Source organism: Alosa sapidissima, chromosome 14 (genome assembly GCF_018492685.1).
Source record: "Alosa sapidissima isolate fAloSap1 chromosome 14, fAloSap1.pri, whole genome shotgun sequence".
Classification (NCBI taxonomy): Eukaryota; Metazoa; Chordata; class Actinopteri; order Clupeiformes; family Clupeidae; genus Alosa; species Alosa sapidissima.
This window is the reverse complement of record NC_055970.1, coordinates 20,631,637-20,658,032: the sequence shown is the minus strand read 5'-3', so window position 1 is coordinate 20,658,032 and position 26,396 is coordinate 20,631,637. Positions and strand designations below refer to the sequence as shown.

At 45.3% G+C, this 26,396-nt stretch overlaps 2 protein-coding genes across 5 annotated transcripts in view; both read left to right on the top strand.

Moving 5' to 3' along the window:
- Positions 1 to 4,376, top strand: part of fam219b (family with sequence similarity 219 member B) — a 33,215-nt gene extending 28,839 nt beyond the window's left edge. The window contains exon 7 of the transcript XR_006022593.1: positions 4,354 to 4,376. The gene's annotated coding sequence lies outside the window, so the exon portion shown is untranslated. The remainder of the gene's footprint in view (positions 1 to 4,353) is intronic.
- LOC121682517 (AT-rich interactive domain-containing protein 3B-like) overlaps positions 1 to 26,396 on the top strand; it is a 60,979-nt gene that overhangs the window by 15,504 nt on the left and 19,079 nt on the right. For all 4 annotated transcript variants that reach the window (XM_042062678.1, XM_042062677.1, XM_042062676.1 and 1 more), the window contains exons 3-4: positions 12,844 to 12,918; positions 13,343 to 13,415. In XM_042062678.1, coding sequence (XP_041918612.1) covers positions 12,844 to 12,918; positions 13,343 to 13,415 — 148 coding nt within the window. The remainder of the gene's footprint in view (positions 1 to 12,843; positions 12,919 to 13,342; positions 13,416 to 26,396) is intronic.

Genomic DNA, 26,396 nt, shown 5'->3' with positions numbered 1-26,396 from the left:
TGCGTCGGAATGCATTGTAGTGGCTGAGAACAGCCTTTCAGGTTTGTTCATTGATTTATGGACTTATGTATTCATTCTTATTAGGCCAGAAGCTATGAAGCCCCTCAAGTGATGTGACAGGGGTGGGAGAGAGAGTGAGTGGGGTGTGTGGGGAGTTTGCAAGGAGATTCAGCTGCCTCCTGTTCTCGCTATCTCCTCCTGAGGTGGGTCAGGGTTGCACTTGGAGCTGCTGCCTCTAATTTGGACAGGGGATAGGATATCAGAAAGGGGGAGGGGTGGTGTGGCGTGGGGGGGTAGGGGGGGTATGATCCGGAGCCACGTATGCAAAGTCGTTATCAGCAAGGTCTTTTATAGGTTGAGATTGGCACACATGTTACCTATGTAGGTTAAATCTAAAGGGGACTTCGACCTCAGCACTGGATGATAACGTTCTGTTCTCAATCGAGAGATAATGGTTGCCATACATAGGGGGTGGGTGTGGGTGTGGGTGTGTGTGTGTGTGTGTGGGGCAGAGGGATCGTATAAAGGTTTTATTTAACAAAGATACACATTGTAAATCCTTTTTGCAGTGTGACAGAAACTGATCTAAGTGACACCCATCTTTTTGTTTTTTGGTTGGAATGTATGTGTGTGTGTTTGCTGCATATGGGTATTTCTGCAACTGTGAGTGCATGTGTGTCATATATATATATATATATATATATATATATGTATGTGTGTGTGTGTGTGTGTGAGAGAGAATTGCAGTTCCTGTTGCACTCAAACTGCAGTTGTGCAAGCCATGGGAAGGGGTGTGTGTGTGTGTGTGTGTGACTGGTGAAGGCTGATCACCCCTGTGGAATGTGGTATAGTAGTAGAATAGAGGGGGCTCCTACCGAACAAACGGCAGCTGCCTGTTCGACCAATCAGAGTGGCCGATTGTCATGCGGGCCAGTTTGCAGTGGCCCACGGTCTCAGCATGGTTTCAGCCACCCCTCTGTCCACAGAACAGCAACACACACACAGTGTTTAATCACACACACTGCCCCAGATTAACACTCTAAACATAGGACAGCGTATCCTGTGGGTTGTTTATTTATGGGTCGCTATGTATTCTCCGCCAGTGCAGAGAATCTGTACATTTGTAGAGATGGTTGTGTTACATGTTGATGATAAAAAGTCTAAGAAAAGATGTTTAGATCAAAGAGCGTAACCCCTGGCAAGCATACACGTTTTAGATAGTCAGGCTAGTCACTGCACAGGAGAGTCGGTCAGTCATGCTGTGTGTCTTGCGAGAGCAGCTTCGAACTGCTGTTCTTCTCTACCCAAATGGTGTGTGAACTGTTCCACTGTTCGCCTCCGCCCAAACGTGTGTGAACTGTTCCACTGTTCGCCTCCACCCAAACGGTGTGTGCCTCTTCCCCCCTCACTTCCCCTGAAGCAGAAACTCCAGAGCAGAACCTCCAACGGGCATGTTGCTCACCTGTTTTTTCCTGCCATCGCATGTCAACACAGCAGATGTCCTGTTGAGCTTGTTTGGGTGTCTACACTCCATCCTTGTGTGTGTGTGTGTGTGTGTGTGCGCGTGTGTGCGCGTCTGTCTGTCTAGGTGTCTTGAGGGCCATTTTCACCCAACAAATTTATCCGGTAAATTTACCCGTCTTTGGGCATGTCTTCCTTCGTAGAACCCACCCTTAAGGGCTTTTTTTCAAGTCTTTTTCAGGGCCAAAAGAGTACCTACCAACCTCTTTTTAGTCGCGAACCCCGAAGTCTGGTAAATCTGTTAAGGGTCCCCTTTTCAAATGGAGACATGGCGGCTGAGAGGGCCAAGTGAGAGGGTGTAGCCTGTCATTTTCCCACTTCCTAAATTTACCCCCCAATGGAAATGAGGCTTTGCTGAGTTTCTTTGCCAGACTTTTGTCTGTCAGTTTGTTTGCATGGCTTGTGTTTTTGTGTTTGTTTGTTTATTTCTACCACCCTGACCTGTGTGTCTGTGTGTCCTCCATGACTGTTATTGGACCAATAAATGATGAGTGCTGTGGTCTGGCCTGGGGCTCGTTCTTTCTGTGTTCCTCAATTCAAATTCAGATGTGCTTTTTATTGGCACAACAAATCATATGCTGTATTATTAAAACGTCCATGGGAACAATAGAAAGAAAAAAAAAAAAGAAAAAAAAAAAAATATATATATATATATATATATATACACACACACACACCAACACACACACACACACACACACACACACACACACACACACACACACACACACACACACACAAAAACACATATGTAAGCATTAAAAGCATTGTAAATTGTTCTGTAGGTATGCATTCATATACGTGTGTGTGTGTGTGTGTGTTTGCGTGCGTGTGTCTGTACGTGAGTGATGACTGCTCTTGTTGTTGCAGGTGTGTGAATTGATGTATTAGATTAGATTAGATTAGATTAAACTTTATTGGCATTGTGCAGAGTACAAGTACAGAAACAACAAAATGCAGTTTGCCTCAAACCAGAAATGCAAAAAAGCAGAATAGTGCAATGTGATCTACACAGTATAGGCAGGTGGTCCATAAACAGTAAGATATAGTTCAATGTAGACAATAGTATACAGTTCATAAGGTGGAATGGTTACTGTAATATAAAATAACTATGAATATGTGAAGTGTAATAGCAGTAACCTTATAAGAGCAGAATGTATTATGCAGTATGAACAATTTATGAACGACATGATGTACAGATGTATGCAGTGTAATAGCAGTACATTATAAGAGTAGTAAAAATAATATAGATATATGCAGTGTATTAACAGTAATATATTGTAAGAAAAACAGAATAATATGGATATTCAGTATGAACCGTATAGACAGATATATACCGTATGTTCAGTTATGTGCAGTTATTGTCCGCATGTATGCATTTTTAGACATGTCACTGAGTGGTCACTCCTCTATGTTACTGTTGTGTAAGTATCTATACGTATCTTCTCTTTCTGCTGGTATTGCACATTTCTGCCCCTCTCCTAGTTAGTATCTATATCTCTTTCTATTCCTCTTTCTCTTCCTCTATCTCCGTATGTCGTTGGAGCTGATGAGCTGAGTGTGGACTGGCTAGGGGCAGGTAGAAACTTGTTTGATTTTTTTCTCCTCCAATCACCATGGTATTACTTCCCCCCCCCCCCCCACACTTATGACCACACCTGTCTGTCTACAACCCCCACACACTAAATCCCCTGCCCCCTCACACGACATCATGGCCCTGACGTGACTGGATAGGAGGTCAGAAAACCCACCCCATCCCTCCCCCTCACCCCACCCCACCCCACCTCCAGGACAACCCTGCATCTCCCACAGACACCTCCAGCCTGGCTCAAGCCCCTTACTGATGGACGCTCTCATCAGGGACTTAGTGGTTAGGGTGGAGTAAGAAGGGAGAGAGATTGGGGAGGGGGCTGAACTTTCGTTCATATACATGCATACACATACACGCATACACAGAGAGAGAAAATGTTCTTTTATCCATGAGCTAGCAGGACTTTGTCCGTCTACACACACACACACACACACACGTACAGTAGCCTACAGTCAGCTCAACTATAAGATCCCTTACAGCAGTTATCGGATAAAGAGAAATTATCAGATCAGTGCTCAACCCCCCCCCCCCCCCCCCCCCACCAACACACACACACACACACAACACACACACACACACGCACACACACACACACGCACACTTCCCGCCACCTCCCTTGTGGTTCTGTGCCACTTAAAACTCTTGCATGACTCCCCCCCCGCTGAGGGATCAAGCCCAATTATTTGATTGGGATTAAACATCGCAGTGGCAGGCCCTTTCCTGCTGAGAGAGCACCATCCACCCCCAGTGGCAGCCAAAGTCCCAAACACAGCTGCTGCTGGGGCCATTGTGGCAGTCACACCACTTACTGTAAATGTTGACGACTTGTGGCTTTAGTTCTCACTTGCATACCCCACGCGTCATGAAAAGGGCTTTTTCCCTGTCTGTTTATACACTGTATATGAGTGGACTCTATATGTGTAGTTTTGTTCTTTGTTTTTGGACTTAAGGACTTTTTGTTCAGCAGTTCTCTTTTCTCACCCCAGAGATTTTGTCCTTGTAGGAATATGGGGTATTTTTGGCACTGATCGTGGCTGGCTAAGCTGTTATTATCTTGGAGTTTCCTAGTTTCTGAGACTGCTCTGTCTCCGACACTATCAGTAGGACTGGAGTTGTGAGTGAGCCAGTGAGCTTGTTCCCCTCCTGATATGGACTGGTGTTTGGTCTGGTCATAAGAGGACCTGACTGGGACACAGTGCAGGGAGAGGTGAAACATAGCGCACCTAGTCTGGCCTAGGTAGGTGTATGTGTGTGTGTGTGTGTGTGTGTGTGTGTGTGTGTGTGTGTGTGAGAGAGAGAGAGAGAGAGAGAGCGAGAGAGAGAGCAAGCGCAAGCAAGAGAGCATGTATGTGTGGTTGTGTCTGTCTGTGAGAGTGAGTATGTGTATGAGTGTGCAGGCCCAGCGGGCTCCTCTGTGAAGCGGGATAATGGGTCAGTGCGTAGCAGAGTGCTGGCTGTCGGCTCGGCTGTTGGCTAACGTCCAGCTCTCCCACCGTGCGCCGGAGAGGGCGGAGCGGGCACTTGCGGCACGCTTGGCCTCCAAGAAAACCCCTCACTGTTGATTAAATTACCACTCCGAGTCTGTGTGTGTGTGTGTGTGTGTGTGTGTGTGTCTGTCTGTCTCATACAATACCTCACTGCTCTTGGCTCTTATGTCTTGGCAACCAGCAATTTGAATGGGATGATTGCAAAGGTGCGGGGGAAGGTTGGAAATCTGGGTCTCTCTTTCTGTCCCCCACTTCCTCTTTTTTTCTGTCTCTCGCCTATTCAGCCTCTCTTTTTTTGCTTTCTCTCTGCCTCTTTCTTTACGCTCTCTCTCTCTCTCTCTCTCTCTCTCTCTCTCTCTCTCTCCTCTCCTCTCTCTCTCTCTCTCTCTCTCTCTCTCTCTCTCTCTCTCTCTCTCTCTCTCATGCTCATTGTGTGTGGTACATGTAGGGGTCACTGTGAGGTCACACTCATAGCCTCGTGCTGTATAGGTGAGCTGGTTCACAGGTCGTTGTAGCTCACCATTGGTTTCCATGACAACCTTGTTTTGTGGGTGCCTAGTGGAGGATATAAGGGGATGGATGAGTATGAAAGACAAGAGTACATTTACTCATGCATGTTTTGATTCACAGGAAAATTGTTGATATTAAAATCATATGGGATTACTATGGGTTTGGGTTGTTTTTGTTATAGCAGTGATTTTTGTCAGTTTTTGCTCAAAACAAAAATGGGCTTTGGTCAAAACAAAAAGCTTGGCGCTGATGCTGCGGCCAGATATCAGAGGCAGGAATGGGTTTTAATCCCTTGTCCATGCATGCCGTTGCTATAGGCATGATGAGTGTTATAGGATGCTGTTGCTATAGGATGATGAGTATTGACTGGCGTTGTGATTGGCTGTCCAGAGGGGGGTTGGGAGTTCCCCTTGTTTGCACATCCAGAGCGCATTGATCCGGCCTCCGCTCGATGGCCAGCTTGCCCGCCCAGGGACGGTAGCAGGAAATGAATCTGTTCAAGAGACTCCAGGAACTGTGTGTGTGTGTGTGTGTGTGTGTGTGTGTGTGTGTGTGCGCGTTTGCGTTTGTGTGTGTGTGTGTGTTTGCGTGTGAATGACAGCTGTGTCTGTATCTGTGTGTCTCTTTTCTTTCCCTCTGTCACTCTATCCATCTCTGTATGTTCTTTGTGTGTATGTGCATGTACATTTAGTGTGTGTGTGTGTGTGTGTGAGAGAGAGAGAGAGAGAGAGAGAGAGAGAGAGAGACATGGAAATACAAAGGGAGAAGCTTCCGTTTATCGTCCAGATCAGCTGTCATCATTCTCCTGTCTTACACCCCCTGGCCATCTTCTCTTGCCCCACCCCCACCCCCTCCCCACCTCTCCTTAGCAGCAAGCCTGGCCTGTTGATAAACCAGCACATTGTGTCATACGCTGTGAAAGTGAACCGCTCCCCCTGTCCACTGTCTGCCTTTCCAACTCGTCTGCTTCCTCAACCCTCGGCTGGTGCGCCAGTCTGTGACCTAGTTCTCCTGACAGCGTGTGGTTAACTTTAGCACAGTATTATGCCGCAGGGGTCACCTCATCTCATACGTACTGTAGCTATTGAAAAGCAGCGGCCGGTCACTCTCCAGCAGTGACACCTGCTCTCAGCTCGGGGGGGGGGGGGGGGGGGGTCAGACCCAGAGCTGATGGGGAAGGGGCGTTGGCTGATTGTGACCCGCCGGTCAAAGTTTTACTCAATTTGTTTGTTTTTGAGACTTGTCTTCAACTTTTATAGTTTTTATGATGTTCTCTTGAGCTTTATAAGCTCTGATATGAGATGAAGGATCCCTCACAATGTTCTATCTGTCCATAGTATCTGTTCTTTTCCTCACTTTCAGTTCTTGTGCCGACTACGAGTGGTCATTGTAACCTCACGTGTAACATGTTTGTGTTACACAGAGCCTGATCGCTAACACGGCCATTAATATTTGCATCAATATTTGCATTTGGTCCTTGTGTTTGTTGTTGCTCTGGTTTTAGGCAGCTCCTGCCATTGTCGATCTAATAACAGATACTTATCAAATTGGAGGGTCTCTGTCGACGTCCTGGGAAATCAGTTTGGTCCTCCCCTCCCCCTTTCCTCTCTTGGCGCTCTGTTAGGCCCCTACAGTTTAACCCCTCCCTCTCAGGGGGCCCTCTGCAAGCCTGCCTGAAAACAAACACACACACACACACACACACACACACACACACACACACACACACACACACACACTACAATGGTGTGTGTGTGTGTCCATGTATATATCAGCAAGGCTGTGGATGTATAATGTGTGTTTGTATATGTGTCTGTCCATGTGTGTAGCAGCTGGTTTTGGGTTTTTGTGAGTGTGTTTGTGTATTTGTGTGTGTGTATTAGGAGGGCCTCTGTGTGTATATATTTGTGTGAGATAGTGAGTGAAAGGGACATTGTGAATCATGTCTGTGAGCACCTCTGCACACTGCTGAGAGGCATTACGGTGCTCCTCCCCATGACTCAGGCTTAGACGGGGTGCATCAGACAGCTGAAGAATGTGCAGAATGGCCCTCTCCGCTCACCCCAGAATCACACCGCTCCTTCTGTTGATTTAGAGCTGTTTTGCTACGTCTTCAAAGCCCCAGTCATGTCTCTTCATGTGCTTGCGATATACATTGATGGGAGCTTACTTGTGTAGCATGAGCAGGAGCCACGCCAAGAGATTGTGGTTTAGATCCCCAGAGAGCAGAGGCACTATAACAAAGGAAGTGGTCATCATATAGCCATCATGAATATAAGAGTTTGTGTTTATGTTGGGTGTGGTGGTTGCTGTGTTGGATGGATTAAAGAGGGTAGTTGGCATCAGCCACAATTACTAGAGCTCAATAAGAGGTTTGTCTGTGTGTGTGTGTGTGTGTCTATATATATATATATATAGACACACACACACACACACACACACACACACACACACCTGATCTTGATTAGATCTTTCATTTTCATATGCAGCCACACAAGGCATTGTTGTTTCTTTGGTGTTTTGTCACACAAGTCTATCAGGTTTTTAGGTGATTCAGTGTCTCGTGGTTGGGGAGAAAATGGACATCTGATTAAAACATGTTTTGAAATGGTTTCAATTTGACACTGCTTCTCTGCAGTGTGACTATTAATTGGCTGGGCTCAGTTCCTGTTTTCTGCTGTTGGGATAGCAGTGTTGGGTTCTACTCTGATTGGATGTTCTGTTGTTGGGGCTGTAGTTCTTGGTTCTGCTTTGATAGTCAACTTTGTTCTGTAGTCGGGTTCTACTCTGTTCTACTCTGTTGAATGTGTTCTCCTGATCTTTAGTGGCTCCCATGTAGCTGTTGCAGAGAATGAGCTACTTGTTTACTTTATGCTCAATCACACACACACACACACACAGCTTATGGTACTTAGCTGGCCTTAAGCCAGGTGGGCACACATACACAAACACACAGCATGTAATGTGATTATCACTACCACAGCTTGACCAGTACACCCTGCTAACAGCATTAGCCTAGCTTTGAGAGAGAGAGGGAGAGAGGAAGAGATGGATGGAGTGAAGTGGAAGGATGAAAAGAGAGAGACAAAAGTGTGAGGACATGGAAGCAGGGAGAGAAGAACAGAACAGAGAGCTCAAGAGGCTTGAGTGATTACGAGATGCAGCTTGTGAGATGTGTGGGGACTGAGTGAGTGCTAATTTCCACAAGGATGGCTAAATGGGTGAATTGAAGCAACTGAGTGAATGGCCGTCCTAGCTGCTATCTTGTGTACGTATGGGTCTGACAGATGATGGGTTTTAGCATTGTTGGTTGGGAAGGTGGAGATTAAGGATAAAAAAGGCTCATTGGGGTGGGGGAGTGTGATCCAGTCAAGAGACAAACAACATAGTTTTAACATTCCTCAACTGACCAGGGTTCCAGCACAGGAACCAACATGTCTGGTGACAATGAGAGAGAACAAATGAACAAAAAGGTTTTCCTCCTTGAGAGTGTGTGTTTTTGTGTGTGACCAAAATAAGCATTCATTAAGACATGACTGATGTATGCCTGGGAGCTGCAGAAAAGATCCCATGTCAGGTGTGTGTGTGTGTGTGTGTGTGTGAGGGAGAGGGGGGAGTAGGGTGTTGGGAAGGGTAGGTTTGTATTCTCTTGGATCTGTGAATTGGAATGTTAAATCTGTTAAACCTTTGCTCCCTTGCTGATGTCATGCACCTTAAGCCAGCTCTGTTCTAGAACGGCGTGTCCCCTTCAGAGCTACTGGCTATATTTGTTGGAACTGTCTGTCTTGTCTGTCTGTCGGTCTGTTTGTCTGTCCATCCAGTTATCATGGGGTTACAAGATGCACCCTCAATCCAAGCTCCAGTGAACGCTGATGTAGCTGTTGAGGAGAACATTCCCCCTTCCTATTGAATTAACCATGAAGAGGAATCAGATTGACGTCAATGTGTCATTTCAGACATAAAGTAAATGTTCAAAAGTGTTCGGTGTCTCTGCACACACTACGATGGTATTGCATGGTATAGTATGATGGTATAGTTTGTCATTGATCTGCTTTTGCAGAAGGTGGTCAGTTCAAGCATTTTAAAAAGTTAATTTATTTCATTAATAAAACCAAAAAAAAACTTATGTCATCCTTATATCAGTTCTGTTTTTGAATTAAAGTTGTGTCAGGAGATCTCTTATAGTTTTTCAAGTTATCACATAACACAGATGCATATGCACACTAAATAACAACAAAGCTGTGCCCCAAGTCTTAACGGTTTCCCAGTCTTTGTGTAGGCTGTGTGTTGACATCTGTTGGTTGTGTGCATGCTTAATGATGTTCGATAGGAGAGGGCTGCCTGTGTGGAGGCCAGTATCCCCTCAGTCACTTCAGCATTCTGGAGACAGACAGAGCTGTGTGTGTGTTTGTGTGTGTAAGAGTAATACCCTATGCAGACTACACTTTTTTTTTTTTTTTTTCTTCCACGATGGTCTTTTAGGATTGACCATGTCAGACTAGGCGGTCGGAGAACCCCAAATTCTTGCCTGCGTCTTGATCGGAGTCGTAGGAGATTCCCCAAAAATTCTGACATGCTAGACTTTTTGGTCATGGAGCCCGTGTAACGTCGCAGACAACAAATTGCAGGTTGTTGAATATGTCACATTAGAAGATGCTTAACACTGGAAATGTGTCGGCTATAACATATAGGCACATGCTGGTATGCACAAACACATATTGTAAACACTGAGACAAACAGACATTCCCACACTTACACATTTGTTATGGTTAGGCACCACATACGTGCCTTCGTGCGTGCCTGAATCTCATGTTTCCGGAAACATGCCCAATTACATGCGTGGACACAGCACCAACACACACATGCAGTGTTGAGTGATTTACGTTCAGTGTTGATTCAGTGTGAGTGTATTTGCAAAAGTATCTTCCCTGTGTATCCTATGTATCGTGTGTGTGTGTGTGTGTGGGTGTGTTACTAGATGGAAAATTCCCAGCTGAATATCCTCCTACCCTCACACACAGGTGCTGGCTTGTTCTGAATAAGTAATGTGTTGGTTACTCATGCGAATGACTCAATCGCTGATTAAGAATTAACTAAGGCTTATTTTACCTATAGGTGCCCTCAATGATCTCAAATTCCACATTTTTTAGAAAGTTTAAAGTTCAACTACTCCACGTTGGAGTACAATTATTAGTTTTATAATCATTTAACTCGGTCATTTGTGTGGTCAATTGTGTCCTTTGTGATGCTGGAGGGGGATGGTGGGCCCACTGCCCTTGTGCAATATGCTGCTAGGAGATTAGCTCAGCACTGTTAATGAGCAGTCATAGCCCCAATAAGAGATTAGCTAAATGTCTTAGCAATTCCACCCCATTTAGCTTTAAAAAAAAGTAATATTTATTTATTTATTTATGTATTTATGTATGTATGTGTGTTTTTTGTTTTGTTTATTTATTTATTTATTTATTTATATATAAGCTAAATGGGGTGGAATTGCTAAGAAATTTAGCTTTTTTTTAAAAAGCAGGCTAATTATGTCTGATGTGCTTTCTGGATCAAATGTGTAAAATAGCAGTGCCCTTATAATGATATGGAGTTGAATAGTTTCTAGATAGTTTTAGATAGATGTTTTATTACTAGATAGAAGAGGCAGGTGATGGGTATATGGCGTAGTTGTAATGTTTTGAAATGATCATCCATAAGAGTTAAACATTAACTGGGCATTGGCCAAGGGTCATCCATAGAGCTCCATATGCCCTTAATTGTGTCAGACGATGGCTAATAAATGCTGTGTTCAAAGGACAAAATACACTCCTATGTGCATCTGATCTTTAACCAAAATCTATCTGTTTTGAATGGTCAGAGTCCTTCATTACAGCGGACAGAGACCTTCTAATGATGACATTTATATAGTTAAATGAAATAATACATGTATTACATCTGCACAGTGTTTCCTTGGATTGCACTCATCTTTGCAATTTTTTTGTTGGTAGTACTTAAATACATTTTGCTCAGAAATGCAGTTTTTTTGGAATAGCAATCTTGCCTGGCCTTGGGAGAACGTAGTGAGTCCTCTCCGTGCCTTGTGTGTGTGTGTGTGTGTGTGTGTGTGTGTGTGTGTGTGTGTGTGTGTGTGTGTGTGTGTGTGTGTGTGTGTGTGTGTGTGTGTGTGTGTGTGTGTGTGTGTGTGTGTGTGTGCCCCTGTGAGTGTCAGGGGGCTAACCGGTAGCCAGCGTCCTCTGAGGTGTTAAAAGTATTGGTGACCTTTGTCTCCTGAGGCTCAGTGTGAGTGGAGGGCTGAGGGACGAGCTGACCGCAGGCCCCCAAAGGTGAAACCTGATCACCTAGTCACTACACACACACACACACACACACACACACACACACACACACACACACACACACACACACACACACACAGACTCATCTATACTATTGCACATATGCATGCATTCATACACACGCACACACAGACTCATCTATACTATTGCACATATGCATGCATTCATACACACGCACACACACACACATATACACTCATACAAAAGTGCATGCATAGTTACGCACATACTGAGAGAGAGAGAGAACGGGAGAGAAGCGAGAGAGAGAGAGAGAGAGAGAGAGAGAACAGGAGAGAGCAGGAGAGAAGAGAGAGAGAGAGAGAGAGAACGGGAGAGAAGCGAGAGAGAGAGAACAGGAGAGAGCAGGAGAGAGAGAGAGAAAGAGGTTTTCACTGGTCTTTTATAGGTTTGGTGTTGGGGGCTGAAATTCCTGCTCGGCACATACCATACACCACTAGCCCACATATACCCCTCAGTACCCCTCCGTCTTCCTGAGGAGGCCACTCGCCGGGCCCCTGACACACACACACACACACACACACACACAAGGAGAGAGAGAGAGACTTGCATTGATATCTCCATACTAACCCCAGCACCCCCCCCCGTCCCGTCCCGCTCTCATTTTCTGGTCTTTCTACTCTGTCTTTCTCCTGCTTCTCCTCTTTGACCGGTCTTGTTATTGTGTGTCTTTGTTTGGCAGGGCTCCCCCTCTGTCTTCTGTGTGTCATGTGTGCTCATGCATTGTGCTGCTGTAATGAATAGTTGGCCCTACCCCGCCTGTTCCCTTTACCCTCACACGCTGATCCCCTGACCTGCCCCCACTATCTCTCACTCTCTTTGCCCCCTTCACCGTGAACTTGGCTGTGTGCTGGAGTGCTTTGTGTGTGTGTCTGTTTGTGTGTGTGTGTGCATGGAGGGGGGGGGGGAGAGGGGCAATTGCCCCCTACCTCCCACCCCACCCTTTTCCCTCCTAGGGGGCAACAGTAAAAGGTTAGGGGGTTATGTATGTATAAGTAATGGAAAAGGGTAAGATGGAATGGCGTGATTGAAGGGACAGGGATGGAATAAGATGGAGTTGTAGAGAGGGGCAGGCGGGGGGCCAGGGAGAGATCTTGGGCGAAAGAATGAGAGAAGTATTGGAGGGGGAGGTTTGAGGGAGGAGAGGACAGTGGTGGAATGGGGTCAGCTTCCTCACACACATGGCCCATGTTAGCTGGAGAGAGGCCAGACCAGGGGCAAAGAGGGAGTGTGTGTGTGTGTGTGTGTGTGTGTGTTGCAGGGAGGAAGGCTGGTGTCATGAACACAACTTTATTTAGTGTTTCCTGGGAACATTGTGCCTGTGTGTATACATATAGCCATCCATCCTGATCACTCTGTCTTTCTGTCTCTGCAGAATGGAAGTGCAGCCTGGGTGGACGACACAGACAGCCCAAAGGGAAGAGGGGAGGCCTCCCGAGACTTCACTAAGGTAAAAATCCACAGAACATCTGCAAGCTACACACACACTCCCTCTCTCTCTCTCCTACTCACACTCACACTCACTGCATACACATATACACATATGTGACCAGTGTATACATAATATACTGCTTGTGATCCAATTGCCCCCATGCTTGTATTGGGGAAAAAACAGGACATGTGAGTCAGATCATAAACCATATTAAAAGCGGCTTCTCACGAAGTGCAGCCGGATTAACATAACTGCCATGTTTATGAGCACCAGTGTTGCCAAAACAGTCATTTAGATGGAGGTGCACTTATTAAATCTCTCTCTCTCTCCTCTCTCCCTTCTTTCCTCTGTCTCCTCTTCCTCTCTCTCTCTCTCCTCTTCATCCCTCCTTCTCTCTCTTTCTCTCCTCTCTTCCTCTCTTTCTCTATCCATTGTCCATCAGCTGTATGAGCTAGACAGTGACCCTCAAAGAAAGGAGTTTTTGGACGACCTCTTCTCCTTCATGCAGAAAAGAGGTAAGTCATTGAAGATCATCTTCCCGAGCTCTACTTGTCCACTGGACTGACCAGCCAGTGCAAAGCATAATGGAGCCAAAGCATAATGGCCCACAGTTTGTTGTAACAGTAACAGAATTTCTTGTCAGCAAATGCAGTGGAAGTTCTTCTTCAGCAACTTTGATGATTTAGAGTTAAGGAGAAGTCCGTTGGGGTGTGTATATGTGGGGTGGGGTGGGGGTTGGGCTTTTGAGATCTAGGGGTGATGTTGGGGGTTGGGTGAAAGAAGTCTTCCAGTGTTCCCTCTCTAAAATACTTGTGAGGACTCTTCTACCTGCTTAGTGTCATTACCACTTATGTACACACACACACACACAAGCTGAATTTCCATCGAACTCATTTGTATCCTTCATGCACTTTCATAGAAATTTGGCTAAATGTGATTCTGTTTGTTGTATAAATTAAACTCTACTAGTTTACTCTATTATACTTTACTATTCAAGGGTGGACTTGTGAACAGCTGTGGGTTACAAATGTAATGTCTTCAGGGAAACTTTAACAGAGACACCTGATAAAATGACAAATAAAAAATAAACCCAACTCTTATCCGTATGGTCAAAATACTCGGATGGAAACCCAGTTGTTTACACACAGACGGATACACACTTAAAGACCAACAGGGACAGGTCTTTAGCCTCATCAAAAGGGCTGTAACTAAACTCAGAGAAAAAGAGATGCTGGCAGCCTGTCTATAAACAGGGTGTAATCCAAAGTTGCCTATCAATGACACACACACACACACACACAAGAAATACACACAGGAAGTACACATGTTTAGTATGAATTCACACTCTGAAACATGCATATATGAGCAACTATGCAATAAGCACACAAATGATATGAGGACTTCCACAGGCTTTTTATAATATGTCCAGCAGTTAGGTGTATATAGGATCCCCGGCTGTATATGTGTGTGTGTGTGTGTGTGTGTGTGTGTGTGTCCTGCCCGCCTTGTTTGCTGGATTTGGTTATTGAGAAATGATGACAGAGATGTTTAGTGGCGACACAAAGCGGCGGGTAATTGCCATGGAGACGAGGTCTGGTGTGACCCCTGCGCGTGGGGCCCCTTTGTCCATTTAGAATGGGCTCGTGTCACCGCCTCAAGCAGCATTAAGCACAACAGGATTACATGCCTCTGGAGATCTCCCCGGCGTATCATCAGCTTTGTGTGTGTGTGTGTGCCGCAAGTGCCATTTCCTGGGCGTGTGTTTCTGCGGTATAGCCGTTGTGCAGTCCTTTGTTTATGCATACACAAATGTGTGTTCATGTCACAATGTGTGTGTGGATGCGTGCGCAGGCAGATGTAGATTTAAGCATGTTTGTGTTCTGTCTGTGTGGGAGGCTGTTTTCTTCCAGAGAGATCACAAGGAGCTACATGAGAATACTAGCTTGTCTTGTGGGAAACATGAAATTATTATCCTGTTGGGATGATGTTTGTGTTTGTAATATGTTTATCATAGATGTTTTGAGTGGCCAAATCACTCATACAATTGTAAACACACACACAGATACACGTTCACATACCTGCACCATATTGAGGGGTAGCTTAGCACCGTTCCATGCCTCTCAAGGGAATAGTGTGGAAACCCTGATGACTCAGAGAAGGAGGGGGAGCAAGAGAGAGAGCCTGTTGGCCTGTTAGCCTGTTAGCATGGGTCTGGCTGCAGCAGAGTTGGCCCTGTTAGCATGGGTCTGGCTGCAGCAGAGTTGGCCCTGTTAGCATGGGTCTGGCTGCAGCAGAGTTGGCCCTGTTAGCATGGGTCTTGCTGCAGCAGAGTTGGCCCTGTTAGCATGGGTCTTGCTGCAGCAGAGTTGGCCCTGTTAGCATGGGTCTGGCTGCAGCAGAGTTGGCCCTGTTAGCATGGGTCTTGCTGCAGCAGAGTTGGCGGCGTGGCCTTTGTCCTTCCTCAGCTTTGCTTGGTCAGATGGTGGCATTTGTTAAACACACACACACACACACACACACACACACACACACACACACACACACACTGTTCTAGCAAACTCTGTTTGTCTGTGTGTGTGCGTGGGAGTTTGAGACCTCATACCACCTGTAGCAAGCAGTCTACTGCCCATCTCTTCTGCTCTGCTTCAGCTTTAGAGGCCGTTTACACGACACCGCCGGGTGGATTTTCTCTTACCGCTTTCATACCTTTAACGACTCCTGCAAGAAAAAACCTCGCGTGTACACACAGAGGTGTAACCGGCTAAATGTGCTGTAGTGCATATGCCAGACCAGTCGATGGCGCCGCTGTGCAGAAGCTTCACAATAATTTCGCGTGAATCGCGTAGAAGAAAACATTGTTAAAACAGTTTGTTAAGCCAGAGAATGTCTAATAAGTGCTCTGGTTAAGCAGTCGCATGAAATAAAGAGACTACAGACAATTCGGTTTTCAATTCAACTGTTAAACTAATAAAGTTCATTTTCAAGGTATGTGACTGCTATGTGAAATTTCAAATGCTTAGCCTACGCATTGCATTAGGTCTGAGCACCACTGGAGAAAACACTAACATGCAGTAAGCTAATGTTTAACTAAGTTAAGCTAACGTGTGCTTCTAACTTAGCCACTAAAGGCTGATAGGCTACATTGTGCACATAAATCATGACAGGGGAAAGAAAAACATTTTAATATGATAAATAAATGGTTTGGTTTGTTTTGACAAGCAACATGTCAGGTCGAGTGCCGTGGCCGAGTTGAGAGGTGGGGCTATGTCGTCATAAAGTTGCCGGCTTCGCACCTACAGGCGTCTACACGGCGAAAGTTAGCCGGCGGTTTCAAAAGTTCCCACTTCGGAAGCCGGTTTCAAAAGCTATCGGTTTCAGTCTCCTAAACTGCAGGCGTCATGTACATGCAAGGCGTAACCGTTAACAAAACCTCACCGGTTTCACAAAAACCGGCGTCGTGTGCACGGCCCCTTAAAGTGACTGGCCGGGGTGACTGATATGTGGTCAGAGGCCAGCACACCCTCTCATGCTTTTGCAGGGCCTTTCCCTTTTTTCTTTTCTTTTCAGTAATGCCCCCATGGGGAATTCCAGGGCCTTTATATTTGTGGGTTTGTTTCTTGTTTGTTTCTTGTTGATTGTTGATCTATACAATATACACACACACACACACACACACACACACACTGAACACACTCAAACACTATGATCCTGATCCTCTGCCTGCCCCTGCCTCTCTGAAAGTGTGTAGACCCCCCCCCCCCCCCCCCTCTTCTCCCCTCCCTCTCTTCCTGAGCAACGCTTAGCTGACCTCCCTGTCCAAAGCAGGGAACTTAATCACACAGAACAAATTGCTTGGCTGCCTTCCCATTCAGTTGCTGTGTGTGTGTGTGTGTGTGTGTGTGTGTGTGTGTGTGTGTGTGTGTGTGTGTGTGTGTGTGTGCGCGTGTGCGGTGTCCTGGTGTGTGGGCCTGCATGTGTGTGCTTGAGCGTACATGTTTAACTGTCTTCCACTCCGATGTTATGCATTCAGTTGCATTTTGCTTTCCTGCTGACTTAAGTTCCTTTGACCTTTTCTAATAGCCTGAAATAAATTCAGGCATAAGACTGGCTTCAGGTTAGAGCTTGTAGATAATATAAGCCATAGATATAGACTAAGACCCAGTCTACCTCTATGCTGTGTGTGTGTGTGTATATGTGTATGAATCCTCGCGTGCGTAAGCCTGTGCTGGGAGTGATGTCCCACTGAGCTCTGTTGAATGCCATCCTCTGCGAGTCCTTGAGAAACAGAGACAGGAAGCACAGGAAGGAAGCTCACAAGAGAATCCCTCTTCCACCTCAATCTGCTCCACAGCAAGGAGAAGTAGTTAGCTCACTGTGTGTGTGTGTGTGTGTGTGTGAGTGTGTGTGTGAGAGTCTGTGTGTGTTCATCACTGTGGAATTTCACCAGCTGTCAAAAACACACTAGATGGAGGTCCTTTTATGGGTGTTTTTGGGAGGGATCACACTTTGTCAACATTTTCTCAGTGTTTCATTTTTTTTCTTCATGTCCCATTTCTCCCGTTCTCATTCCCAAAGTTCCACACACCACATCCACCCATCTGCTTCACCTCTTTCTTTCTTTCTTTCTTTCTTTCTTTCTTTCTCTAACCATCTCGCTCTTTCTCTCTGTATATCTATCTATCTCAGCTCCTCTCTCTGCACTTCTGTAGAACAGTGCTTTTCAAACATTTTCCATCACGCCCCACTTTGGTGGTGGGGAATTTTCAAGCCCTCCTGACCCATCAACCCGGCAAAATGGTAATGTTAAAGTGTTTTTTGGTAATGTTAAAGTCTCTATTCCCCACTTTGAGAACCACTGCTCCAGAACAATAAGAGAAAGGCTTTAGGTTGATGCGAGATGAGATAACCTGTGGTTGTTCTCTGTCGCCTCCGTGCTCCGCTGTGCGTCTGAGCTCTTCCTGTTCCTTGAGGCCCAAGCTCACTAACTAACCTCAACCAGCTCCCTCTCACAGCCCACCAACTCGCTGTGTTAGGCAGGCTCAGGCTTCAGGCTCATCTATTAGGCAACTTTTTTCGCTCACTGTCTTGGACGTTTTGTTTGTGGTATCAACTATTCGCAGATGAATGAAGCCAACTCATTCATGTCCACTGATGACCTGTTTAAATGCAGTATATCAGTACTGGAACAGAGTGGAATGTTTAAATGCAGTATATCAGTACTAGAACAGAGTGGAATGTTTAAATGTAGTATATCAGTATTGGAACAGTGGAATGTTCCATTCCTCACTCCTCTGTTGCCGTCCCCCTCTCCTCTCTTGGTCTGTCCATCGGCCTGTAGTGACCAGGGCAGATGGGGAAAGTGTTTGTTTTGGGTTGGAAGGCTCGGGGTAGGGGGTTTTCTCTCTCTCTCTCTCTCTCTCTCTCTCTCTCTCTCTCTCTCTCTCTCTCTCTCTCTCTCTCTCTCTCTCTCTCTCTCTCTCTCTCTCTCTCACTCACTCACTCACTCACTCACTCACTCACTCACTCACTCACTCACTCACTCACTCACTCTCTCTCTCACTCTCTCTCTCTCACTCTCTGTCATACACACACACACTCAATATATCTCTCTTTTGCTCTCTTTGTCACACACACACAATTGCTCTCTTACTCTGCCTTCCTCTCTGCTTCTCTGCCTCCCCCTCTCTCTCTCTCTCTCTCTCTCTCGCGTGTGATGCAGGGTACCAGCAGAAGGGTCTGGCCCCTGTCAGCAGGGCCTTCAGTGTATGATTAACGAGCTCCAGTCCTGATGGACAGCTGGAGTGGGTGCGAGAGAGGGGGAGGGGGGGGGGGGGGGGGGGGCGCGCTGAGAGAGGCTGCGCTAAGTAGGGGTAGAGACAGACAGACAGACAGACAGACAGACAGACAGACAGACAGACAGACAGACAGACAGACAGACAGACAGACAGACAGAATGTGAGAGAGGAAGATGAAGAGCTGCTAGAGATGGAGAAAAGGAGAGGGAGATGAAGATGGAATGAAGGAGGAGGCAGAGAGAAAGAGAGACAGAGGGCGAAGGCGTTAATGACACAATGGGAGAAAATGAGGAAAAAGAAAGACGGAAGAGTTGGAAGGTGGAGGGCAGAAGAAGCAAGTAGACAAGTGTTTGAAAAAAAAAAAAAAAGAGTGGCCCCACTGTGTGTGTGTGTGTTCACAGGTGCCACTTCCCTGGGCCTCTCAGGCAGGTGTTACCTCTGTTGTTTTAGTTGTGTTTTTCTGCAGCTGTTTGTATAAGAACGGATCACTGAGAGATTCCCACGAGATTTGAGACAGGTGTCCACAGGTTGACGATGCGACTGAAGTCATGCCTCTCTGGGGTCGTTTAGTGGATAGTGATCTTTGAGTTTGCGGACAAGCATTTAGAGACAAACAGAATGCATGCATGTAAACACACAGGTGTTGGCATCCGAGCACCCAAACACCCAAGAAAGTGACTGAAACAATAAGAATAGACTTTAGAGTCTGACAGACAGAGACCCAAAACTCCTGAGCTCCCTGTCTGTGGTGCCGCTGTCTCCCAGACAGCTGGTTCTGGAGCCCATCCGGTTCTCAGGTGTTCCAGGGTCCGCTTTGATGTTCCAGATGCTGAGAAGCGGTACTCCAGCTCTTAATGTGGTGATCTCACAGCAGTCTGCTGCTGGTGAGGACTTACATTGACCACTTTGCCCTTAATGCATGGAAACCTTCATGGTGATGATAAACAAGGCGTGGGAATCGTGGCGATCGTGTGTGTGTGTGTGTGTGTGTGTGTGTGTGTGTGTGTGTGTGTCCTTTGACATCTGCACCAATGGTCAGCCCCCTATGACTCACCAAGTGTTCCGTCTACACTAGTTAGGCTCTGGGGAATCAATTCGTTTGTGTTCAAATAAATCTGTGTGTGTATGTTTAATACACACACACACACACACAAAAACACACACCTCCACATGCTGCCACGGGTTCTCACACCTGACCCACATACACACTCTCAAACTCACACTTCTGCCTAGCACACACACTTATACAGGTTTAAGTTACACACACACACACACACACACACACACACACACACACACATACAGTCACACACACACACACACTCACACCAAAGTCCTTTTAGGCAAGTCCCTCCACTTGGCGGCCATATAGCAACGCTTTTTGGGCACTCATCGGCAGGGCTTGAAAACGAAATTATTTTTCAAACATTCCGTTCCGAACGGTTCAGGTAGGCCTATGTTTAACGTTTTCGTTCTTGCATGCGTTCCGCCACCAACATATCGGTCCTGAACCGGTTCGGAACGCAAAATATCGTTCCTTCTTAAAGTTCCGGCAGTGTTTGGCGGGCCTATCAAGTCTATTTTTGTGGACTTTACCTTAGAATAGACGTACTCATTATTTCCCCTTGATTTAGCCTAGGCATAAAAAAAAAAATCTTGGGTTCCGGTTTCCGACCGACCCTGTCAATTGATGTGCGACCCAAATTTATTTTATGAGCTTGGGAAAGAAATAACACTAAATACATTAAATAAATCCACAAATAAAAGGCGAACTATAATTACATTAATTACCCCTTGCGTTATGTATAGGGATGAGCGTATTCTCTCTTTTACAAAGTAGCCTATGCACAGCTGTTCACGAAGACGATTGTTTTCGTCACTTACCAAGGCACTCGCAATTTTGTCCAAACACCGCAACTTTTTCGCAAATTTGACCAATCATCGTAGTTTCACCGTGAAATTTCACCTACCACAAAGGTCCCTCGCGCAGACTATTGAGCCAGATGGCACACTTACTTGCACCTTCTGCATATGACACCAAAGACTGCCCTAATGTGTTCGTTCCTCTACAGTTTTGATGACCATAAATAGAAGGCTAACGTTAATGATCTGCTTACTTGCATCTCTCAACCTGGTGTTGCTAACCTACCTAGGCTGTGAAAGTAAGTTAATTAAGGCCTACTTGGTTTACTGACATTTGAGTAGGCTATGCAACCCATTGGCAAACGTTTACCTGGATATGTCCTTTTAGCTTATGTCATGTTTGCTAGCTTGTGGGCTTAGTTTGAGTAGTGCTACCAAAATCATAGAAATTAATAAAATTGCAAGACATTTACCTCTTCTATGATCCAAGAATGATTTAATTAGAGTTGTTTTTTTAACATTTATTTTAACTAATGACATAGAATACATTCCCAATTGCATCCACATATCGTAATGCACTATGCAAAAAGTGATTTACACTCGTAGCCGAACACAGTGAGATGCAAGCCTTCCAATCCACTCAGAAATGTAATTAGGCTACTCTCACGTCCTTAAAGGGGCAGGCAGTCAATTAGACGTACACCACCAATGTAATGACATTAAGTAATGACATTAAGTGTAGTCAAATAGTTTAAATCAATATGAAATTACTAGATACTTACTTGGCTATTAGTAATTATGCAGGCCACAGACTGAATTATTAAAAAGATATGAACTTAATATGAATTACAAAATATATGAATGTATAGAAACATATGACATGATGCCATCTCTTTAGGTGACTGTCTTTTTTGGACAGTTCTACGAAAGGTTATACCGCTTTGTGAATTACCTCAGTCAAAGCATTTTCACAAATAAAGTAGGCCTACTTTGATTTTTTGTAATCCTTACTGTTTACCTTTGATTATCCTTTTTTAATAAGCATCAAGATTATCAGTGTGATTTTGGTCTTACTAACCTTAATTACCCTAAATTAAAAAAAAAAAAAAAATCGCAACTATTTTTGCAATTTTCACTTCCTCCCGCAATTTCTCCACAAGAAACAGCTAAAAACACCGCAACTTCCATCCAGGCATTTTAGGTCGTAACGGTCTCAAAAAACCTCGTGAAATCCTGGAGGGACTGATTTTCTACCTATCCCTTACGGGGACGACTGGGGAAAAAAAAAAGAAATTCCCTACCGACCCATGGCCTCAACTGACAACCAACAGGAACCAAACCTTTTTTTTTTATGCCCTATACCGTAGCTATGCCCAAAAATAATAAATCACAGGCGGCATCCAAAAACATTCAGATGGGCTATCCATCCCATAGCCTACAGACTTACTGTAGGCCTAACCTATGCCTATAAATAATTTCTTATCAAAAATATTTCTGAATACGTGCTTAACTCCTTACCTGGTTGTAGCCTAAGTTTTATCCATATGGAGATCTTCAAAGGCTTGCGCTATAATTCCAATCCTGTTTATAAACGAACCTGTCTGTTGCTGACAAGGCCTATCTCAAATTTCCCATTTAACTCTTCTACATAGAATAGGCTATAATTGCGCAAACATTTCAAATCCCGACTTTAAAACGACAAGGCGTGGACAGGCAAAATAGGCTATTACGCATAGGCGGGCTTGTTTTTCGCACAACCGGAAATAGTGACATAGGATATGCTTTTGTGAAATTTTATAAAATATATAGAGAACGAAAAAAAAAACGTTATTAACCGGTTTTGTGGATTTCAGAATAACGTTTCTGTTCCGGAACAGTTGAAGACCATTTTGTTTTCGTTTCCGTTTCCGCTCCTCGTAAAATTCCGTTCGTTTTCGGTTTTCGTTTTCGTTCCTTGAAGCCCTGCTCATCGGGCATCCTATTCAGCAGAAATGCGCGTGCGCAAGGCTTCACGACACCAATCTTGCTCCAGTGGCGAGTTCACAACACATGATTGGGAAGATGTCTTCACAACACAACATTTGATTCGAGGAAGGCGTGGGATATGTGTAGACAACGGGCATATTGCTGTTACAAAATAACCCCATGCATTTCTATTGAGGATTTTTTAAGTGCTGTGTCTCCTCATTAGAAAGTCTCTGCTCACACACACTTACAGCTTAACAGATTCTTTCTTTCTTTCTGCTTACCAGTCTCTCCGTCTGTATTTGTCTTTGTCTCTTTGCCCTTTCCACTTTCCCCTCTCCCCTTCTCTCTCTCTCTCTCCTCTCTCTCTCTCTCTCTCTCTCTCTCTCTCTCTCTCTCTCTCTCTCTCTCTCTCACTTTTTCTGTGTGTTTATTGTGCTACAGTTACAGCCACTGAAACCCGATAACAGTTTGGGGGCTGGGGTGAGTTTTTTGTGTGTGTGTGTGTGTGTGTGTGTAGGAGTGGGTGGGTTATGGGGCCTCTGAAGGAGGTGGGGGTGGTGGTGGGATTAAGGGGGCCCCCTTGTCCTGTACGATGATTAATGAGGGTCTTGGTGGGGGGGGGGGGGGGGGCTTCCCTGGACCAGGCTGCTCAGACAGAGAACAAACGAGGGAAGAGTCCGCTGTGTAGAGAGGGGGAGAGAGAGACATAGAGAGAGAGAGAAAGAGTACTACATGTTACTAATCCCTTTGGACACCTTTTAGTTTCAGTAGTTGCCACGTGTAGATGTTGTGTTTCCTACTACTACTGTGAATAGAAAGACAGAGGGCCAGATGTACTAACGCTTTTGCGCCCACTTCAGGCGTATTTGTCTCGCAATGTGCGTGTAAAATCATTGCGAGGTATGTACAAACAGGCTGCAATGATGTAAAAGCGCAAACTGCCTGTCGCGGGAGCTGAAAGTGCCAGATTGCGTTTGTCAAGTCATGCATATGCATTCATGGGAGGATCCAGGGGAAAGTGGGAGTTTTGCGTAAAAAGATGGGGGGGGGGAGAGTAAAGAGCGGCTAGTTATGTATTCCGCGGTATGTACAAAGACTGCTCCTGAAAGCGTGCGTCTATTCTGCGCCTAAATACTAAATACCGCCTTGTAAAAGCAGGTGTTAATCCAAATTGCAGTTCAATGCGTCAATAAGAGAACCTTTCAAAGACAACAGAATCGCTATTTAGAGCACCAGTTTTTGTGGTGAAAGTATTTGTACTACCAAAAGCAACCTTAACTTTCGTTGGCCTTGGTCTTACTTTCACTTTCACGTCATTCACTTAAACTTTCCTACTTGCTAGATTTGACCAATTTTCCATAGCCTACGTGCATAAGTAGTTTGAGTAGAACTACTGATCTTCATTATCTCCCTGCTTGTTTATATCTTATCATGTATGGTATTATTTCATGATCGCTAAACGTTTGATTCTTTTTAATGTTGTCATCAGTTAACTTCATTCAACTGCGCTTGTACTGTATGTAGACGATGCCATTCAGTTGTGGACGTTCGTAAATTGCGTTTATGGGCGGAGAAAGGCAGTGAAAGGCGCAGTTTACACTAAGGATTAAACGATTGATAAATACGACAGAAACTTGGGTCTGACAGCGTTCGCAATCTGTGGTGTGTCCATGACGCTGATAACGCTACGTTCGCAAATGTACGTACATCTGTCCCAGAGTGAGACAGAGAAGAGAGAATGGGAGGAGGGATGGATGAAGGGAGGAGGCAGGCTGGGCTATGGGCAGACAGGATTACACTCTTTCATTTGCTCTGACACTTGGGAATCAATCAGCTAGTGAGAGAGCAACCACTCTGACAGGGATCTACCCCGGTACACACACACACACACACACACACACACACACACTTCCCACATTCACCCATGTGCACACATGCTTTCATTTCAAACAAAAGTCCACCACACACACACACACACACACACACACACACACACACACACACACACACACACACACACACACACACACACACACACACACACACACACACACACACACACACACACATCCTGCCAGCCAGTGACCCAGCCCAACTGCTTTTTAATCAGCTCTCCGAGTCCCAGGGCCAGAAAAAGCCCAGGGCTATTCTGAGCTCACACTCTCAAAGCCAGCTCCATTTTTAACTTCTTATTGTCTATGCTGCTGCCAAAGCCCACAGACCCTGGGAACACACACACACACACACACACACACACACACACACACACACATACACACAGCACACAGACATCTTCTTAAGTTTCCCTGCCTTTCCCCTTCTTCCCCTTACAAATTACAACCCCGATGTTAGCAGAGACGCAGCCTCTTCCGGTTGCCATCAGTCAGAAAGCGAGTCACCCAAGACACCGTCGTGGGTGCTCCATCCCATAGCCTGTCAGACAGCCTCACTGAGAACAGGATCTAAATCTTCCCTTGTCCAAACCAATGGAGGAGACAAATCCACTTCAATTCCTGCAATCTGATACAGTGTGTCCTTAGCATTATTCTCTTTCTTCTCTCTGTCTATTTCCATTGTCATGCTCTCTCTTTCTTCCCTCTCTGTCTTCATTAGTCTATATCACTTTTTCCTTGCCATCAGTCTTTCACTCCCTCCCTCCCTCGCTCTCTCTCTCTCTCTCTCTCTCGCTTGCTCTCTGTGGCGATCTTCATTAGTGTGCATTAGTGTGGTGGACATTTCCTCTGGCCTCCATGTCCAGATCAGCGTTGCTCTCTAATGATGAACATGCTGTGAGCGGATTTAGCCGAGCTAAGCTGAGGGAGACACCGCACTACCCAGCACTGCACCGCCACTCCATCGCTCCCAGCAGCAGCAGCCTCGCTCGGGCTCGGGCTCTGGTTCCGGTTCCGTGCACCGTCCATGCCTACGTCTGTGTCCTTTCCTTTCTTTCTCTTTCTCTCTCCCTGTCTTTCTCTCTTGTGATATACTTCTTTCTTTGTTTCTCTCTTTTCTCTTCAATTTCTGGAGCTTTATAGACCTGTCAAATGTATATAACCTTATTGGCCAACTAAACCGTTCACAAACCATATGCTACAATAAGTAATGGGGTCCTCCATAATGAATCGGGTTTATCCGTCTATGCCCTCTCCTTTCTCTCTGTATCTTCTTGTGTCTCCTTCAACCTCCTCTCTTTCTTCCTCTCTCTTTCTTTTAGGTCTCTCTCCATCCACTGTGTGTGTGTGTGTGTGTGTGTGTGTGTGTGTGTGTGTGTGTGTGTGGGAGACACTGGACAGCACAATTTTTCCGTCTCCCTGTCCAATATAGCAGCATTACACTAGGGATCGACCGATATGGTTTTTTGAGGGCCGATACCGATATGAATTATTACCAAAACAGGAGGCCGATAACCGATATGTAAAACCGATATGTCAGTTGTCAAAAAGGGGGGTAGATAGTAAAGGCGATATGCTGCAAAAATTTAATTCAAAAGCATTTGATTATGCAAACTTTTCTTTCTTCTTTTGATTCACAATTGTCCATCAACTTGCATCACTTGCAAGTATAAATCCTGTGTATCATGTTAATCCAAGAGCTGAGTGATAGCAATTATTTTCATAGAGTAGGCCTACACAATTGGCTATGTGCATGTTAAGGGACCTGTCACAAAGAGGATGCTTTGCCATCATGTGTTTGAGTGCACGAGAGAGGGAGAGGTGCATGCGTGATGGCAAGTGTTACGGTTGAATAGTTTAACAAAACAGTTGTGTCCATATGTAGGCTATAAGCTACACTTTTGAGAGCCTAAAAGGCACATTTATAGCCAGCTGAGGACGCGATTTAGTTCAGGTCGGATTAAATTACGGCTATGAC